Source organism: Bicyclus anynana, chromosome 10 (assembly GCF_947172395.1).
Source record: "Bicyclus anynana chromosome 10, ilBicAnyn1.1, whole genome shotgun sequence".
NCBI classification, from domain to species: domain Eukaryota; kingdom Metazoa; phylum Arthropoda; class Insecta; order Lepidoptera; family Nymphalidae; genus Bicyclus; species Bicyclus anynana.
In genome coordinates, this window is record NC_069092.1 from 2,948,954 (window position 1) to 2,970,980 (window position 22,027).

General features: G+C 35.4%; 1 protein-coding gene across 2 annotated transcripts in view; it reads right to left on the reverse strand.

Moving 5' to 3' along the window:
- Positions 1–1,086: 1,086 nt before the first annotated feature.
- The window catches only part of LOC112049969 (protein tramtrack, beta isoform), a 536,667-nt gene continuing 515,726 nt past the window's right edge, over positions 1,087–22,027 (reverse strand). Inside the window, exon 5 of one of the 2 annotated variants that reach the window (XM_052884048.1) lies at positions 1,087–2,557. In XM_052884048.1, coding sequence (XP_052740008.1) covers positions 2,280–2,557 — 278 coding nt within the window. In that variant the 3' untranslated portion in view covers positions 1,087–2,279. Of the gene's footprint in view, positions 2,558–10,902; positions 11,163–22,027 lie in introns of those variants that run through there. The other variant, XM_052884061.1, reaches the window with a different exon arrangement.

The window sequence follows — 22,027 nt, forward strand, 5'->3', positions numbered from 1 at the left end:
AATGATAACATACCTATACTAAGGTATGCTATACCTATGCTATATAGTCTACCTTTTGTAGCTATTCAATATTCAGCGTTACATCTATCTTTAGGAAATCCTGGAACAAATTTTGGTGTATTCTTAGGATCCTTATGAGGAGCTGGATGATTATGGAAGTCCTTCAATCCGACTATATCGTCTTTGAATGTGTATAAGCAAGCGTTGCAACCACACGACGCGTGTGTAGAACATCGCCATCTTGTCTTTGGTCCATCTTTAGATGCTGCGTAGTATGTGTAGTTATTTAACTTGATCAACATCTTCCCTCTTTTAGACTGTATATACTCCGCTGTAAGAAAAATAAGTGTTTAGAATCAGTAGAAAATTGTAATGTATTTTTGATATTATATTGTAGATCACAAGTGTTGTTGAACTTCAATAAAGAAATTTGATATTTCCACCAGAGTTCATTATAGAAGAACTAAAAATTTGCATTCAAAAATTTCATGTAAACATAAGAAATATACGTCTTGGGCATCGATCTTCTATTAAAAAGTGGATGCACAATCAGCGACCAAAAAACGTCCCCACTCAATGAGTGCTTAACACAACTTCCTGGCACTCAATTCAAGTAGTCGCATTTGCAAATCCAACCTTAAAGTGTTTTTTTTTTATTGTAAAAGAATACAATAAGAAACTTAGGACTACGAAACGCTAACTCACCCTAATAACTATACAAATCATGCCCACATGGAATGGCGGCAAGAATACTGGCTGCATTTCCGCGCTGGACAGCCAGGCTGATCCTTTGCGCAAAAATGAGCCAGCCCTTAAACTCAACCTTAAACTCAATTTTTAAGGTTGAGTTTTCTCTGAATTTGATATTTTATTGGACTGTATCTAAAGGCCTTTAGGTATAATTTTCTTTACCAATAATTCTAAAACTGACAAAGCAAAACTGGCCAAATTTCGAGTGAAATTTTCTACATGATTGGGCGTCCTTTTATTATAAGAGGTCAATTGGTCTTGTGTTATAAATAATAACATAATCTGTCAAATCAATGACAAGGGTATGCTTGCATGTGAACTAATAAAACACGAATAATCATGCAAAAATACTTTTTAAAATTTATTTTTAAAAATGTTTTTTTTTGTACATTTCTGACAATTCAAATTAACTATATTTTTTAACAAATGCTAAAAAGTTATCATTTTAGAAACGCAAACTTCAGCAGAACTTTTAAAAGCTTAGGATGCACTGATCAAAAACTTAAAATTATTGTCTTATAGCTTTTTTCAGATAGCATGGGTAGGGTGACAGTCACCTGTACCACGTTCATAATCCTACTATCCTACTACTAGGGCGTCCGCTAGTACGTAGTAATATCGTGAATCGCGGCAAACTTTTAAGAGTGAAACGAACCGTCACCCGCACCATCATACATGAAACGAACTGTAGTTCTTGCTCCCAGAACTTTGGAAAATTGTTCTGCTATGCCTGCGAATGTCTCTAGCCTAAAAATATTTTTTTCACGGCACTGGAAGTGCCAGTTGTCTAAATAAGTTAAGGTCAATTTCCAATGACAATCACAAGTAAGAATTTGCCAAAAAATTACAGAAGATCATTCGGTACTGGCAGAAGTACTAAATTTTCAGATTTTCTTAGAGAATTATAATCTTTTTTAATAAGTGAACCTTTTTATCCAATTAATGACTTTCAAATTGAAATTTTAAATATACTACTATATAACGAGAACTTCAACTTTTAAACGAAATTCATCTGATATTAAGTTTCGCGCTATCTAAGAAAGTAACGGACCAACTTAAATTAAAGTACAAGTTAAGTAAGCCAAGTATTGTGTTGACCAATACTTAGCTTAGAATGCATCAACAATATTATATCTCGTGAAGAGAAAAAAACGCAATGTCAACCAATAGCGGCAGAGTTGGAAAATCGGTCTCTCTCTCTCTCTCTCACCCTCTGTCTGCGAAAACTATATGTTCGAGTCTGTCGCTGTTGCTAGACATTGTATTTTTCTCTTGACTCGACATATGTCAACTCATGGGGTGCTACATAGCAGTGGCGAAGGTTGAACTTTTGACGAAGCCGTCCCAAAGAAAAGGATAGGTATTTAAACAGCTTGATACAAACTATGGTTTCTCATACATCCATACATATAATATTTTAATTATAATAATGAATATGTATTTATGGATTTTTAAAAGGTAATCCTAGGGAATCGGCCTGTATGGACTCTTCGCCACTGCTATATTGTTTTATTAGTTTCTTAGCGGCATCATTTTGTATTGCTATATTTTTTTGCGGCTCTTGTCCGGGTGGGTAATATAGTGGAAACTTTAACACCAATTAACTTTTTATCAGGTTCATTATGATCATTGTGGGAGTTGTTGTGTCCGATGACCTTCTCATTGAATGTATACAGCATTGCTGGGCAGCGGTAGCCAGTGCACTTCCAACACTTCATTGGTCCTTTCTCTTTCGCAGTGAGCTCGTAATACATGTTGTCTTTATACTTCATGACCTTTCCTCTCGCTTCACTCAATATGTGTTGCACTGTAAAAAAAAACATACTTTAGCATATTGTATTACACTGGCAAAGAGGGGATTTAGATGAAGGTAAGTCGTTCCAAACAAAAGGATATTCATATAGCGTTATACAAACTGCTGTTTCAAATATATTTATATACAGTACAACAATGAATATACATGTATTTTAAAGGTAACCCGGTGGGATTCGGCTTGCATTAACTCTTCGCCACTGCGTATTATATTGCTGAATGCTGTATGAAAAGTTTACACAATATATTGAAAAAAAAAATGGAAACATTAAACATATTTTTATATACTTTAATATTATTTTATAAATTAATTCTTATAAATAACTTAATAATTTAAATCGACATATCAAATATTACAAATTAATCAATATCGCATGAATACTAGATTGTGTTTGTAATAAAGAGGTTTGTCGATACAACATATACTCCGCGCCACGGAACAAGTCCCGTAGACGCGGCGCTAACGTCATAATGGCGTCTTATTATCATTTGTGTAAGGCGCTGTCAGTTTTAGTTCAGGTTTTAGCCGCGGGACTTCTTTCGTGGCGCGGAGTCTAAGTGTTATAAGTGGAGTTTAACAGTTCTCAATTTGACCCATATTTTTTTAATGGAGATATGTACACCGATTACTCGAAGACGCCTGTACCGATTTAAATAAAACTCAAAGTTTTTAGGTTTTGAAAACGGTTGTATTTTTTTTTATTAAATTTTTTCATTATTCTACACAATATACTTAGATATTTCCTTAAATTAATCATTTTTTAATCTTAACTCATTATGATGGGAGGAGTCATATTTCCGTGGATGCGTATGAATCTCCTTAATACCTACAACTTCATTGTTTATGGTGTGAATAGCAGCATTGCAGCCAATATGCTGGTGCGTGGAGCATTTCCATCTGGTCCTTAGCCCAGCACTCCTCACGGAGGAGTAGGTGTATCCGTTCAATAGTATCATAAGTTTTCCCTTTTGAGAACGTACGAATTCCACTTCTGTACCAAGACAAAACTTTAAATTAGTTGACTTTTTCTTTTAATAAATTATTATCAGTTCCTCACCTAAGTTGTTAGTACACTCGAGACTTGATGACCTCCGTGGCGCAGTGGTATGCACAGTGGATTTACATGCCGGAGGTCCTGGGTTCGATACCCTGCTGGGCCGATTGAGTTTTCGTTAATTGGTCCAGGTCAAGCTGGTGGGAGGTCTACCGGTAAAGACGTACCGCCAAGCCATTTAGCCTAACAAGTTAGCCCTCTTCCATCTTAGATTGCATCATCACTTACCATCAGGTGAGATTGCAGTTAAGGGCTAACTTGTAAAGAACAATCAAAAAAGAAATGTCTTATTAGTATTATGCCGATTGGTACATTGACGGTAGTTTTTCAAGATTGGTTTTCAATAATGCCATTTTCTTGATTTGTAAGGGACTATAAAATATTATGATTATAAAAAATCTCATACCTGGTATACAAAGATAGTAAGTAAATAAATAGATACCTACAAAATTTGTCATTAATGACATCCTCGTATATGAAGATCGAGTAGGAAAGAAAAACAACTACCTAAGATAAAAAAAAAAATATATTTATATATTTGAATCAAGCATATCGGGAAAACTCGCTGAAAATTTATTCACCGAAATTCTGAAAATTTCGTTAGGGTTAGTTAGACATAAAGACCGAAGGATAAGTTAGACATACAAGAAATAGAACTACTCTTTTCAACGTTCTCGGAAGATTTCCATTTCGGCGATTTTTTTTTCGGTGAAACTCTCACTTTATCGGCGTGCTATCTTTGACGCATTCAGGGAGCTGACAGCAACGATATCGGCTATACATGCCCTGGTGGATGTGTATGCTTGTGTTTAACAAAGACAACAGTCTCATCTACAGTGTATATTATAGCTTGGCAGCCCTTGCGTTGGTGAGTGGAACACCGCCACCTGGCTTTGACTCCATCACGATCGGCCCCTGCGGCCGCGTACGTATATCCATTCAGTTTTATCAAACGCTTGCCCTTCTTAGATGTCACGTACTGTGCAAGGTTACCTGGAGACAACATTAAGTGTGTTTAGTATTTTTATTTTAAGTCAAGTACATACGTGAGAGTCGTGATAGACCAGTGGATATGACTTCTGCCTCCGACTCCGGAGGGTGTGGGTTGAATCTGGTCCGGGGCATGCACCTCCAACTTTTCAGTTGTGTGCATTTTAAGAAATAAATATCACGTGTCTCAAACGGTGAAGAAAAACATCGTGAGGAAACCAGAGAATTTTCTTAATTCTCTGCGTGTATGAAGTCTGCCAATCCGCATTGGGCTAGCGTGGTGGACTAAGGCCTAACCCCTCTCAATTTGAGAGGAGACTCGAGCTCAGCAGTGAGCCAAATATGGGTTGATAACGAACATACGTGAAAATTTTCTTCAATATACCTATACCTACAGGTTTCTTTACGATGTTTTTCCTTCACCGTTTGAGACAGGTGATATTTAATTTATTGAAATGCACACAACTGAAAAGTTGGAGCAGTATGCGTAAGATTCGAAGCTACTTAAGTCAAGTTCAGATAAAATAAATAATCAGCTTTGCAAAATACGATATTATATTCATCAAACTGCATAGTTTATTACTATTTACAATACTAAACATAAAACACATAGGTACTTATTAGTACTTTATTTGAAACATTTAATTTCACCAAACATATACACTCATAACTATCGTTAACGAATATACTTAATACTATGCTTAAATCTACAGCGTGATTCGTAATCAGCTAGGTTATTCGATAACTTAGTGCCTTTCGATAAAGTCAACCGAGCCTGTTTAACATTATACTCCGTGCCACAAAACAAGTCCCGCAGATGCGGCGCTAATGTCTTAATGGCGCTCATGATAATGGCGGTCTTTATTGTCATTTGTGTAAGACACTGTCAATTTTAGTTCAGGTTTTAGCCGCGTGGCACGGAGTCCAGTTACATAGTGACTTCATTGAGTGATATAAAATAAAAATTACGTTACGAGTTACATCATTATCGTCCTCATCACCCACCACACTGCTTTAATTGGAGTGGCGGGCTTAGATTTATAGTATTATAATTTACTCTTTGTAACTATTACTATCAGATAATGAACGGAACGGCTTAAAATTGGGCTTAACTCCGAGGGACGGGAGTGTGGACCCATTTCCCAACTGTGGGCTGAGTTTTTATTCTTTACAAGTTAGCTCAATCTCACCTGATGGTAAGTGATGATGCAATCTCAGATGGAAGAGGGCTAACTTTAAGTTAGGCTGAAAATCCTCACCCATTTAAAATTTTCACTGTTCGTTCAAAAACATCAAATTTTACGGCTTACTCATAGTAACAATTGATTTCATTGAGTAAAGTTTCACGATTAACGAGTATTTATTCTATATAATAATATCATAGATTTTATCTTTAAATGTACGTCACACAAACACATTTTTTATGTTTATGCCGGCGGTACATCTAGCATTAGCTTCAAACATTGGAACAATAATTACGGACTTTATTCACTTGTACGTACACTTATTTCAGAAATAGGCCAGGTTGCGCCAAACGTGACTTACTCGTACGGTGATGCTTATACTGCTGTTCATTTTGACATGTCCAAGTCGAGGTCGAGGTATCAGGTACAACAATTTTTGCTTCTTCTATATTGATAGAAGAAAGAAAGCAAAAATTGTTGTACCTGATCTAGTACAGGATTTTGAATCTTTGTCCAAATTAGTGCGCAAAAAAAACCGCCGAGCGGTGTCGGTTTTAAGTATAGGTATCCAAGTGTTCAAGTGTTTATAATTTGGACAAAGATTTAAAATCCTCATCACATTCATCATCACAGCATCATTCAGAGTTCAAATGTTTAAGCTATAGTATATGTAATGCCGGCATTAAGTAGATATTTGTCACTCAATCACGCAAACCTGGATATGGATGAAATTTAACATCCTTAGTTTTATAGAATGACCTGGACACATGTCTGTTTGTCTTATCATGCTAAACCTTTAAACAGCTAATGGATTTACCTAATACAGTGATTTTCACAGATGGGCTTAGCTTTGGGGCCTTAGGCTGTGTTATTATGACAGAACATAGGGATTTTTAAGAAAAAGTTAATTACATGCGATTTAAGTCGCATGAAGTCGCAAAGAAAACACCTAATTCATTAATCATAAGAAAGTCAAAAATGTATACATTAAAAAGAGATTTTGAAAATACATATTTTTTTAAATACGAGTAGGTACCTACTAAACATAACAATACAAACTGAAGAATTCGACGTTTTAAAAATCTTCGACTACTTCAATGTACGTTGGATACCTTTATTAAAAAATTAAACCTCAAAACAGTGTTTTAAAATGTTCACAAATCACAAACTAACAGAACGAATTTGATCTAAGTCAAATTTTGGAGCACACTTTATTTTAATCAGAAGAATCGGCTTTTCCGATTTTTAGATTTAAACACGTTTAAAAAAAACCGATCTTCACTTAGACGAAGTCATCATCTAAATTTAGTAAAAAAAATTAGGCGGTGGATGAGTGTGTGCATCGTTTATGATAATAACTTCGTTGCCATCGGAGTGTACATTGGCCTGGCAACCATAAGGCTGGTGGGTCGAGCACTTCCATCGTGTCTTGCTCCCGGAGCCGCATGGTCTCGACGAGTACGTATATCCGTTTAGCTTGAGCAAACGCTTGCCTTTCCTTGACAGCAACCATTCGACTTCCACTGAAAATAACACGCACTTTTAGATATGATCCAAAATAATTCAAGAGAGAGGCGCCAGCGTACGCAGACGTATTTAGAAAGGTGGTTCTCTTTTTACCGTCGAAATTATATATATGCCTATCTACTGTATATATTGTAAACTAAATTGTTCTATAATTTAGTTTACAATATATACAGTAGGTAATTCAGTGGCGAAGGATGTAATTTTGATGAATATAAACCGTCCCAAAGAAAGGAAATTCATATCGCGTGATACTCCACAACTCCTCCAAATCCATGTTTCTCATGCATCCATAGATAATTATATTAAAAATATCCATACATACATATTTTTTATTTTCTTTTAAAAAAGAATATTTGCCATATCTTCTAAATATGACCAATATTCCCATTCCCCTCCAACTAGTCGGGAAAGACTCTATTAGGAGTGGGTACAACAATAGACCAACGGAGCGGGGATCGAACCACCACCCCTCGGTGATGAGTCCGACCGCTCTTACCGCTGAGTTATAGAGGTTTATTACAACAATGAATATGTATGAATGTATAGATATTTAAAAGGTAACCCGGCACGAATCGGCTTGTATGAACTCTTCGCCGCTAGTAGGTATATTATTTAGTGGCATGCACAAGTGTGGTGGTAAAACTTCAACATAATTACTCTGTTGGTCTTAAAACATTCTGGGGTAAGCACTGCGTATGAGTAAGTGTTGATAGCACACCATTGGGTAGTCACGGAATGCAACACAAAATTCTATGCAAAATTCACTAAAAAAGGAAAAGGAAGAAGGAGAAATATGTAATAAAATAATAAATTAAAACAGTATTTCAAGTATTTATAATTTATTAATTTTAATTTAATATGAGAGCAGTTTGGGCGTTGGAAATACACATTTATTTAACTTCATACTATATTTGAACGCTTCTTTAACATCTGAATATATACTTAAAAGGTCTAAAAAGGTGCGCAACCGAGGAGCGGAAGTGTACGGTGAAAAGCGCGCAGAATAGGTTGCGCACAAAAAACATAACGCTGTCATCCGTCCTTCGAATTTTACTGACCATATATTTTTCAAACCGGGGGATATTTATAAAAATCGATTCTTAAGGAGTAAACTCCAAAAACAAAATGGGTTACCAGCGTTCATACAAAGAAAATTCCTTTATAAATAATCACTATGGTGTCTCGTAGGGGGATGTATATGGGAATCATCTATGAACATGATCTCGTTCTCGACAGTGATGAGTGCCGCTCGACATCCGATGGGCTGGTGGGTTGAGCACTTCCACCTGGTCCTCATGCGAGCTCCGACTTTCCGGGGGGAGTACGTGTAACCGTTTATTCTTATCATTCTCCTTCCTCTCTTCGATAGTATGAATTCCACTGTAAAAATATCATCAGATGTAATAAAAAATAAAAACTTAACATTGGACTATCTCTGCGTGATCGAATCAGAAATGAGGAGATCCGCGGAAAATCGATCGAAAAATCGGACGAATTTAGAGAGTCGTTCCGTCCTCTGTCTTTCTTTCAGCCTTCGGGTCTTACCAGACGATGCTTCTGCGCTCATCCCAACCCGGTGATGCTGCAGCGGTCCCATATGCCTACGGAACTTGCTCAAACAGAAAAAAAGCCGTACAGTAACAGTATAAATAAATTATTAATTATTCGCAATGAACCTCAGCGAAGTATCTAACGCCTGTATATATTTAATATCTGAGTTCACGATGTTAATGTACACAATAATAGGCATGATGATAGTTTTTTAAATTGTATATAAATTAATAGTAAAGCAATTTTGTAAAAGTAACAGTGTATGTGGGATCTTTACTTTCGGAGCTACAGGGATTTAAAGGGTCAGATTTGCGGCGCTGCCACGGATCCCTACAAAATGGTACGAATTAATGACGTCGTAGATACATAACGATCGTTAGATTTGTATGGGCGTTCAAACAAAATTACTAATATCTTTGTTATTTGTGCGTTTATGTTTATAATTCAAATATTAAAAAACGACACATTTAATGTAAGGAAGCTAAAACTGCATGAATTTTCCTCAATCAATCAATTTATTTATTTGCAGATAAATTACGATAAAAGATTTTTAATATAGATTTTGAAATTTTATAATCCTATTTATTTTGCAAATATCCAGGCAATCTTTGCTTTTTATTTATAAATTAGTTAACATTGACCTTATTTACCTGAATGTATCATAAAAATCAATATATTCAAACCTAGTCATCATCGCCATTTACATATTTCTATGTTTTTGGGGGATGGTTATGGATCTCCTTGACGAAGACGACTTCGTCCTCAATGGTGTGGATGGCGGCGTGGCACGATCTGTCTCGGTGCGACGAACACCGCCACCTCAACTTGCCACTGCTCCTCACTGTGTCGGACGTCGAATAGGTAAACCCATTCAGTCTAATCATACGCGTGCCGCGACGCGATTGTATGAATTCCACTGGAACAAAATTAATAATAAAAAACAAGCCTCTGTATTTATCTCTTTAAAAAAACTCTCTTTTTTTACAATTGTTAAAGATGTAGCGATTGCCGATTGAGGTTTACTTAATCGGTCCAGATCTCTGTAATATGCTTATTGTTCGCAGAACATCGCTTCATAAAGACTTCCCGCGGCACCACAATGATACACATAGATGGTTACCGATTTAGCCACCACTGCATTATGGGGGGCAAGACTAGATGGTACTGTGCCTCTCATCACAGCAAGGGATGTCAAGCGGTCATTGTTACTGTGGAAGATGAAATTGTCAAATGCAAGACCATAACCATCCTGCTCGAAAATAAAATAAACTTAAATAAATAGAAGAAATTAAATAATTACCAAGTGCGCCATAAACCTTGAGAGTTTGTTATTGTAAGCCAATAATTACAATTAATATATAATTACTGGCTGGTGCGAGGCTTCGGCCGTAGCTAGTAAAGACGTACCGTGAAGCGATTTAGCGTTCCGGCACCATGTCGTGTAGATAAATGATAGATGCTCTAGAAATGTGGTGCTGGAGAAGAATGCTTGGCATTCCCTGGACACAGTTTCGAACGAACATCTCAATCCTCCAAGAACTGGGCATCAAATAGTTCTTACTACTACGACTTTCTTTGACACGTCCACGACTTGTGGTGCGGTGGGCACAAGAGCGCATGGCAGGTCACCAATACGCTGGACTGAAAGTGAAAACTACTCTCCATGATTCGCATGTGCTAGGAGAGCCACACTACGAGAGGAATGGCGACGGATAGTGAGGCTTGCCACCACAACTTACGTACACGTACAAGGTACACGAAACAACGTAAGGAAACCGAAAGAGGTGTGAATTTTCATCCTACTCCTAACAAGTAAGCCCGCTTCCATATTGCATCATCACTTACCATCACCGATTGTAGTCAAGGGCTAGCTTGTAAAGAATAAAAAAAAGCTTTATAATGGTAAAAAAAAACTGTCGAATAATTTTCGAGTTAATTCGTAGCAAACAAACAAACAAATTTTTTTTTCTTTAAAAAAAGTTTTCATAGATGTCATGTTTTAGAGAAACAAATTGTGTTATTCTTATCAGAAACAATTTTAATCAATACTAAAGTAAACTTTTCTTTCTTCTCCGTGATTGTTCTTTCTTTTTTATTTTACTAGGAGGGTGGTTATGTTTCTCTTTGATATATACTGGTACGTTGTCTATGGTGTGTATGGTGGCGTGGCAGCGACGGTCCCTGTGGGTGGAACAGCGCCATCTTGATTTGCTACCACTAGTTTTGATCACAGTGTATGTGTAACCCTTCCTTTTCAACATACACCTTCCTTGGCGAGACATTATGTATTCAACTGCAAAGAAATATTTTAGTACGTTAATCATCAATAAAAACAGCAGGAAAAAACTTGATGCATATGGCCAAAGATAGGGAAAAAATGGAGGAGGCTTTTACCCATAGAGGGCCACATAACAAAATAACAGAAATACTTTAAAAAAATATGATTAACATGTTATGTATTGTAAAATTGTTATGTGGAAATAAAGCTATAATAATAAATAATAATCATCAATATTCTCAGACCAATTACCTTCTTTTGGACTTCAAATTCGCCCACAAAATTGTCTGTCGTTTTGAGAGGGAGACGAGGTAAACTCACACATCGAAAATATTTGACTCCAAATACATATATTCTGTGTACACTACATACATACATTTTAAATAATAATAGACACACATGTGTAATTTTAACAAGTGTGTATGAACAAGTTTGAGCATGATCATATAGTTTTGATAGAGGCAGAGACTCTAGCGAGGCAGGTCCTATAGAAGGTAATTAGTCTAAGTCATTATTATCAGCCTTATAGGAGAGAAGATATGGAACCAAGGCCCCACATGCTGCTCTAATGAGGACTGGCGAGCAGTATGTTAATATTTTGATATTCTGTAAGATCCTTAAATAATCAACCGACCTTATAGTTAGGGATCCGTAGAGCATTTTGTACAACTGATTACTAACAAGTTAATTTTTCGTGAGTAGCTTCATATCAATGAGACGATCAACTTTTTTTATTCAGAAAAATTCTTGATTCTGGTAGCTAACTGAGTTACCGGGCGAAATTTCTGAGCGTCCGTTAATGTACCAAGCAATTTATAGGCTGGTTATGTTGTGTAACTATTAATTAGGCAACAGTAAAAAAAAACATCTGGTTTGTTAGTAAATAAAAACAACTTTTGATACACTACCCTCCTTCTAACTTGTATCAATAACGAGGTTGTAAAACGTTCAGGTTAGCTTTTTAATAGTTCAGGTTAGCTTGGGTTAGGTCTGATGATAGGCTTAAAACATAGTTTTCAATATTCCTTTTTGTTTTCTTTACTCTTTCCAAGGGTGGTTTGAGAAAAAAGAGAATTAGGTAAAACCCTCAGAAATAGCGAAAAAACTTATATGAGTTTGTAGGCGTAATCTCTGGATCTATAGAACCGTTATTTAAAATTCTTTTACCAATAGGAAGCTACGTTATATGTGAGTGTGACTGGCCATATTTTATCCCCGTATGTACTAATAAGAGATAAAAATAAATATCTAAAGAATTTCGTGCTAACAGATGCAACAATTAAAAAAGTAAGTCATAGTTAGAACCTCCATTTATTCAATCAAAACTGAAAAACTTTTAGGCACGGACGGTGAGTGCTAAGAAAGAAGGAAAAAACATTTATTCCAAAAAATTGTGCCACACTTAACATATCACTAGCATCATAACACCACTATGTCATATTTGGCAACCAACCTTGAAAAAAGATCCAGCTCAGCACTGTGCTGCATATACCAATCAAATATTGATCATACAGCGCTGATTTTTAACCTTTAACCAGTAAGTGCCTTTAACCCATAAAAGCTACAACGGTGTTTTTACACCCAGGTGACTTAGTTCTGTGTCTACAACTTTTTCCGTTTTTAACACAGCAGGTTTCGTGTATTCTCCTAAACAGTGGCCCAAGAACACGTGGGCCAAGAAGTTTGAGCGAGCCATGGTTTCGAGATACACTCGCAACCCGGTGATTTTACAACCTTTGTAGTCATAGTGGGATATTGATTTAGTAGGTAATGAAATTTTTTAATATTATTTTTAGTATGTGTGCAAAATATGCCATTTTCATGTGTATTATTGTATGTATTATGTTATTTCATGAGTATAATCACATTTATATTCTATTTTCATTATAGATCAATCGACTGAGGTGAGGAAGAGTTTTGCAGAAGTAGTGAGCTTTGTTGATGTGAATACTGAAAAAGACCTACATGAAAAAGATGTATAAAGTAGATATATAACCCCCGTTATATTTATTTTCAATCAAATAAAAGGACCGAATAAAAAATATAATAGTCTATTTCTTTTTAATTTTTTCCATACCCCTTCAAAATTACTATGATTTTGAGAACCGTTCTCTCATACCCCTTTACACTCGAGCTTATACGATCGTGAGTTTTGACTTTGAAAAATTCTACACTACACACGTAACAGCTTTTGCGGACGCAAACGTCGTCGAACGATCGTAAGACTATCTGAGGGCATGCGAAAACACACTTTATTACTATAGCTACATGGTGGAACTTGTCAGTCGTCCGGAAAACACGAAAAAGATGACTGTGTTTTTTGACCACGCCGCTCGAACAAGTACGTATTTAATATTTTCGTAATGCTAACGGTTTACTAATATTTTTAAATGTAGTTTGCTACTTTATTAGTTGTTAAATAATACCACATATGTTTTTTGTACATTAGTTTATTTATCGGTTGATACTATGCCTCGAAATTTTAACTCGCACGATTGTAGTACCTCGGTTGTACTACGTAAACTTGATAACAAATGTTACCCTGTCTTTTAGTTTTATTTATGTGATTTAATGCCTTTAAATGTATGTATTTTTTACTTTTAGAGCGTTCACTCATGGGCGAAATAGTTCACCTTTTGGCTAACGGCAATATCTCTGATATTGAAGATTCTGAACACAGAATTCGATCCAGATGTCTCGTTTCAGCACACTGTAGACGAAGCGTCAGAAGAAGAACAGGATGACAAAGAAATACTACCTACCTTTTAGGTAACAGAACTAAAACCTCCGTCACCACCATATGAATTGCCAGTCCTGCCAAATTTAAGAACGACAGTGAGAGAATCGCGTTCTACTGAGCGAGAATCAAGATGTTTGCCTTCTACAGTAGCAGATCGAGAACGCCAGTAAGTAGACGTGGAAGAAGGCCTTCAAGAGGGCGAGGGGCAGCATCAGTTTTAGGTACAAGAAACAAGAAAGCGAATATGGAAGCAAACTGCTTTTATAGAAAACGCTCACAAGTATTCTACCTTAACAATAAACCCAGTAAGACGACCAATTGAATATTTTCATGGTTATTTTGATACACAGTTTTTTAGAAAAGATATCTCATTGTTCCAAATTATATTACCATACGCACTGCAGATCATGAACTTAAATCTTCAAGAGCTGAAATAGCTAAATGATTTGCTATTTCTTCATCTTATTATGGGCTGTATTCCTTACCCTCGAGTAATGTATTGGAGAGTTGGTATGAAGTTAAGATTGATCAATGACCTAATGACAAGAGACAGGCTCCTTACTCTAACTGGTAATGCACTCCATGTTGTCGAGTCCTATTCATCAGCTCCAAACGAAGTGGATAACCACGTATGGAAGGTACAAGCCATGATAGACATGTGAAATTAGCCTGTAAAAAATTGGTAAGAGTCCCAGAATTCTACTCGATTGACGAGCAGATGATCCCCTTTACAGGACGCTGTAAGCTATGGCAGGTTGTAAAAAATAGACCACGACCTGTAGGCCTAAAAAGTTTTATCCTTTCCACAAGTGATGGTGATGCTAGATTTCGAAATTCACATAGGCGCTAAAAGCAGTTTCGGTGATACAAATCTTGGGTCTTGGCCCTTCAGTAATTTTACATTTGATAAAAGGTGTTCCACGTGGTTGTTGTACATATAATGATCAATATTTTACTATACCATTCCTTTAATTGAGGAAATGGAAAAGATGGGGTTGCATTCGACAGTAACCATAATGCAGAACAGGATTCCTGGCCGAGCATCAACTAAAATGTTTATTTTGTTTAACTTAAGTCTAAGACTGAAGTAAAAAAGTGTTGATTTTATAATAATAATTATTAAAATAAATTATGTTCATAATTATCAATCATTATTTTATTATTTTCTTTGTTATATAATAACAGAGTCTCACGATCGTGCGACTTACAATTATTTCCTGAAACTCACGATCGTGAGGGTCTGGTTGCTGCAAACCAGGTGCACCAGGATTTTTTTCAATATTTTTCTCATCATTTTCTACCACTATGGAAGTTAAGGAATAACATTTAAACACAATATAGAAGAACTTCATCTCTCGGGTGTAAAGGGATACGGAATTTTATTTGATTTTTATTCAAAAATGTAAATCGATATATCAAAAAAACATAGAGATAGATCTAATATCTATGTACGTACAATAAAAAAAATTTAAACGTGTTTACTTACATAATTTATTCCAATAATTAAAACCGGGTTTATTTTCACCCATTGTAGTCATAGTGCTGGAATGGCGACCCCGCACTAGTAAGCGCAGTGTTGGCCGACTCCCCACCAGGTGGACTGACGACATCAAGCGAGTCGCAGGGATTCGCTGGATGCAGATGGCTCAGTATCGTGATGCTTGGAAGTCCCTACAAAAGGCCTATGTCCTGCAGTGGACGTCCATCGGCTGATATGATGATGATGATGATGTAGTCATAGTGGTATAAAAAAACATTGTAGCTTTTAAGGGTTAAGTTGTGTTAGTGAAAGTGCGTTTCCTTCGTAAATATAACCTTATCCGCAATGGTGTGAACAATGGCATTGCAGCCTCTATTGTGGTGTGTGGAGCAGCGCCATCTTGTTCTGATGCCTCTGGGAACACGTTTCGAGTAAGTATATCCGTTGAGTTGTAACAAAACATTGCCTTTCTGAGATGTCACAAAGTCCACTGAAAAATAACATGTTTAAATTAATTGATTATGAAACACGTGGCTAAAACTCACGTGATACAATGTAGGAGTATGCTTGACTAGTTTAGAACCCATACGGAGCCCTTAGTCATGAGCTGGTTGTTGCAACGCGGCACGGTCTTAACGTGTTCGAAACTAGTCGAGCATACTCCGACGTTGTTTCAGGAGAGATTTAGCCGTGTTTCATAATCAATTAATATGAATAACACTCACTATAGCTTAATTTCTAAAATGTTTAAATCTATTTAAAGCAAAATATCCTATTTTATCAGCCCACTACATAGCTAAAGATACCTCCTTATAGGAAGAGGAATTTGGAGTTCAGACCCACCAGGCTGCCGATTGGCGGGATCATAGGGATTGATGCATCAACCCATATTTGGCTTCTGCTGATCTCGAGTCTCCTTTCAGAATGAGAAATTCTGCCAATGCGGATTGGCAGACTTCACATATGCAGAGAATTAAGAAAATTCTCAGGTATGCAGGTTTCCTCACCATGTTTTTCCTTCACACTTTGCAAACAACTGAAATGTTAGAGGTGCATGTTCTGGACCGGATTGAAACTAGGCTATCACGGCTCATAGGGATAATAAGTAACAACTAAAAAGAGTGAGTCCTAGTTATAATTTCAATTTATTCTATTAATAATTAATTTTTAAGCACGGACGGTGGATGTGAGTGCTTTTCTTTAGTGAGTATAACCTCGTCCTCAATGGTATATAAGGTTGCACTACAACCTCTGTTCTGGTGCGTCGAGCAGCGCCATCTAGTTTTGAAGCCATTGAAACCTCGTTGCGAATAGGTGTATCCGTTGAGTTTTATCATGACGTGTCCTCTTTGAGATTTCACGAATTCCACTGGAAAACAACATGTATTTATTACGATTTTGTATTTTTTTATTTTTATTGTACAAAATACAAAAAGTGTTATATAATTAGGTTCATAAATAGCCATCCTCATAAACTTGACGTTTTTGTGAGGACGGCGAGTTTACAATTATGTTAATTTAATATATAAAATAAACTTACCTACACATAGGGGACACAATTCGGCACCATATTTTATAATGCCTAAATATGTCGCCTAGCGAAGTGCATCTGCGAACCCTCCCCTCCCGCTCGAGATGCACCCTTTACATTTTTTACCAATTTTTTTTTTGGTTAAGTTAATATTGAACAATTTGCTAGTATCCAGTCTTTGGTGCGCTTACCATAATAATTGTTTTTTCTGGTTAAAACAATGATGCTAAACCACATTCGATGTTTACAACTGGCACACAAAAATATTTCAGTGGCGTTGTCAACAGCGTGATAATGCGGCGACTGAGCTCAGGTTTGCTAATTAGCATAGTTTTAGCGTGCCACTTGCGGTCTGCGTGTAGCCTATCTACCCCTTTCTTCGAACATCGGCATCGTTAGATTAAAATGACTGATCTAACCAATATTTCTTGTTCAATTGAGTTTCACCCTTTACCGATTAATATCTCTCATAATGAATAATGTTACTAGGTATGCCAAAGCACTTGAAATGATGTCTCAGTAAAGCCTGTAATATACAAACACACTAGTTTTTGTTGTAGTCAAAAATACCTAATAGTTTTAATGTTGTATGTTGTATGATGACGTCAACGGCGTTAAACGTGCCTTAACGTATCGAAATAATTCTTTCACGAGTATTTTTTGTTTTCAACGGAGGATACAGAAAGCTAGCTAACATTTAAAAATAGTTAACATTATTCATTGAAAAAAAAAGGAGCTGTCATTATATGCCAAGTAAGTGCTTGACTGCGATCTCACCTGATGTTAAGTGACGATGCAGTTTAAAATGGAAGGGCTTACTTGGAAGTGGCACAAGTTGATGCAACCCATACCTACCTTTGAAGGTTTCTACGCGGCAACCGGTAATCGCTTGGCGGTACTTCTTTGCCCGTAGGGTAGTAACACCACAGCCAAAGCCAAAAAATAATACACATACTCAGCTTTCTTGAATAAGCGTTTTTTTTTATACAAAAAATCTTATTTAAAAATATTATATCATAAGTTTTAAAATATAACCTTTGACCAGTCTTTTAAACAAAGTACTTTTATAGTTGGGTTTCATGTTACACACTCCTCACAATAATAATAAAACCATTTTATAGTAAAATAGTGTGTACTTTATAATTATGTATACATAATAACACTGTGTATATAAACAAAAAAAAATTAAAACTATTTATTTTGCAATAACATTAATCAGAATAAATATTAAAAATAAAGACATTATATTGTTTAACCAAATATATCTTAGTCTAAAATAAAATACTTATTTAATTGTGTACGTTTTATTAAAACAATAAAATTATCGTTATGATAATAAAATTGTATTAATACTAATCTATATTTATTTCCGTTGTCTTACTTTAATTTTTTTCGTAAATTTTTATTATGTACTTAAATAAATGTTTTCTACTTATATTACCTATAATATTATATTGTTCATGTAAGAGTATCTTAACCTTAACTTTTCTTAAATAAGCTATTCGCATCGAGTGTGCATACCGATTAGACGTGTCGTTGATCGAAAATTAAATATTTAATTGTTATAGTTTGCGAAATTAAACCTTGTGATATTTTTACTAAAGCAGTTATCAAGTTGTTAGCGTGCTGTCCCTTAAGACTACTAGCTTCTGTGCACGTCCGCGGGTAAAAGAGACAAATTTATTCTTGTTCCTGCTTCCGCGCGTACGCAGTGAGTAAACAAGTTCACGCCGACCACGGATATACGAAATTATGTCAAACCAACTACGCTCACCTACTGGAAGTGACCCTAATGAGCGGAAGAGTGGATCTCAACCAAATCTATCGAGTTCGAAACTGTTTCAAGGTATGTCCGAAGAACCAAAAATTACATTCCGAAATAAGAGAAAATTACCTCAAGCGGACTGTGATCTCCGGCAAGAGTTTCTAGAAATTCAGAACAAAATGGATACCATGATGAATTTTTTAATGGATTTCACTTCTACACAAAAAGATAATATAACAAAAATAGCCCAGGACATAGCATCAATAAAAGAAACAACAGAGAGTTTAGTTTTGGCTCAAAATACTATGAAGTCGCAAATTGTTGATCTCACAAATACTACAAAAGAGTCTGAAAAGAAGATTTTAGCCCTAGAAACTGATATTCAAGAAATGAAAACTGCTGCTACAACTTCTCTAGCCATCCCGGCATATGAAGACCTGATCCGCGAAATTCAAGAGCGAAAGGTAAGAGAATCCAATGTCATTATTACAGGAATTCGAGAACCGACAGGTGATAATCCACAAGAAAGACTAATTTCCGATAAAAACAATGTCTTGAAAGTAACTAAATCAATAGATAAAAGTATACCGGAGCCTACCAACATTTTTCGTCTGGGCAAATACGACGCTAACAAAAGCCGACCAATTAAAGCTATTTTCGAAAATCCTAACTTCGTAAAAACATTACTGCGAAACAAAAGTAAGGTGCCATTAGACGATATTAAGTTATACTATGATAATACTCCTAAGCAACAAGCACATATGAAGAAACTAAAACAAGAACTACAACAACGACAGATAAATGGTGAAACTAATCTTGCTATAAAATATATTAGAGGCACTCCTCAAATTGTTAAAGCTTATTCAAAAAACTCCATGATTCTAAGTTAACTCAACATGTTTTTGACGATATATTACAGTATAACAATAAAATTACCTATGAAATACAGAATACTTATACTAATGTCTCTGTTACGAAAGAAAAATTATGCTTCCTTTACTTGAATGCTCGTAGTATTCTTAAACCAGGGAAATTTGATGAACTAAAATGCATATTATATGGATTTGGTACACAGATACAAATTGTAATAATTACTGAGACATGGATAAAATCACAAGATGAAGCAAAGCGACTAGTACTACCCGGATATACCCACTACTATAACTTTAGAGAAAATGCAAAGGGTGGAGGAGTCTCTATTTATGCTCATGTTAATTTGATACATAACTTAACAGATGAACTATGTATGAATGGCATACATTGTCTATGGATTCATCTTAATAATTACTGCCTGGACATTGGTGTAATTTACAACCCCGATCGAAAAAACATTAAAGACTTTCTTGAATTATATTCGACGCAACTACAACAAAGAAAACGAGCTATTGTCTTTGGAGACTATAATATTGACCTTCTACGCTCTGACAGAACAACATTTGACTATAAAGAAATAATAGAGGAAAATGGTTATATTTTACTGAATAAAATTAAAGAAGAATACTGCACCCGAGAAACTGCTACTACGAAGACTATATTAGATCATGTATCAACAAATTTAAAGAATCATATCTTTCACCTGGCTATCGTCGAATCAAGTCTTTCCGATCACAAGCAACTATACTTAGAAGTGGAAAAATACAAGCCAGATACTAGAAATAAAATTGAATATGAAGCTCTTAACTATAACATATTATATAAAAAATTAGAAATCGAAATGACAAGTGAAATCACTAACTACTCAGACTTAGAAACTAAACTTATTAAATGTCTCAAGATGAGTAAAATTATAAAAACTAAAATATTAAACCCACCAAGAAGTGATTGGATTAACAAAGATATTATAACAGACATTGACAAAAGGAATATTCTTTGGCATAAACATAAAAGGGAACCAACTAATGAAAAACTGAAACTCGACTTTTTAAAAGTCAGAAATGAAGTAACTGAGACTATTCAAAAAGTTAAGAGACAATATTATCTGAAGGAATTTAATAAATGTACACATAAGCCCTTAAAAATGTGGAACCTATTATACAACCTATCTAACAATAAAACAAAAGAAATCTGTGCTCCATCAAAGTTAGATATATCAAATAACATAGTAAGTGACTCTCAACATATATGCGAAGCTTTCAACAGCTATTTCTCGACGATAGGATCAATTCTAGCAGATAGTATACCAGTAAAATACCAAAATAACCAAACTTATACTTTACCAAAACAAAGAATACAGTCCCTGTGCTTAACAAAAATGTCACCGGTCACTATAGCTGAGGTTTCAAAGTTAATTGATGATCTTAACATTAATACAGCTGTGGGCATCGACGGAGTAAGTTGCAAAGCAATAAAGTGCGTAAAGAATATTTTAGTTGAAAAATTAGCAAAATCCATAAATTACTGCTTCGATCAAGGCATCTTCCCCGATAGCCTTAAAGTCGCTAAAGTTTCTCCGATTTTTAAAGGTGGTAGGAAATCTGATCCTGGCAATTACCGACCAATATCGGTACTGCCGATAATATCTAAAATATTCGAAAGGGCAATATATCGCAGGCTTGATCAATACCTAAATTCAATAAATTTCTTATACGAAAAACAATACGGATTCAGATCAAAATCCGGTACTATTTCAGCAGCAGTAGATCTTATTACTAACATCAAATTGCAGATTGATAAAAAACAAATAGCTGTAGGTATATTTATTGACCTCAAAAAAGCATTTGATACGGTTAGCCATAATTTGCTTTTAAATAAACTAAATAGTATTGGTATTACTGGTAAAGCCTTCGAAATTTTGAAATCATATCTCTCAAATCGTTCTCAGATAGTGAAAATTGGAGAAAATCGTAGTAGTCCAGCATCCATAAATTGTGGCGTACCGCAAGGTTCTATTCTAGGGCCTTTGCTTTTCTTAATTTATATTAACAATATACATGAAATTGGTCTAAAAGGGGATATTTCTTTATACGCTGATGATACTGTCCTAACCTACTTTGGTAGGTCTGTTGATTCTGTAATGCGAGAAGCTCAAAGTGATTTAAATAATCTTAACGTATGGTTTCAATGTAACCTGCTTACTATTAACACAGCTAAAACAAATTACATTTTATTTATTCCAAAAAATAAGAAAATTGGTACTTTTGAACCACTTACAATTAATAAAGACATTATAGTCAAATCAAACAGTCAAAAATATCTGGGTTTAATTCTTGACAACCAACTGACATGGAGAAATCATATAGATAAGCTTCGCAAAAAACTTGCATCGTTAATGGGATGTCTACGTGGTATTGTTCATTGTTTACCAAAAAATGTAAGATACACAATATATAACTCTCTTGTTAAGCCGCATATTGATTATCTAATC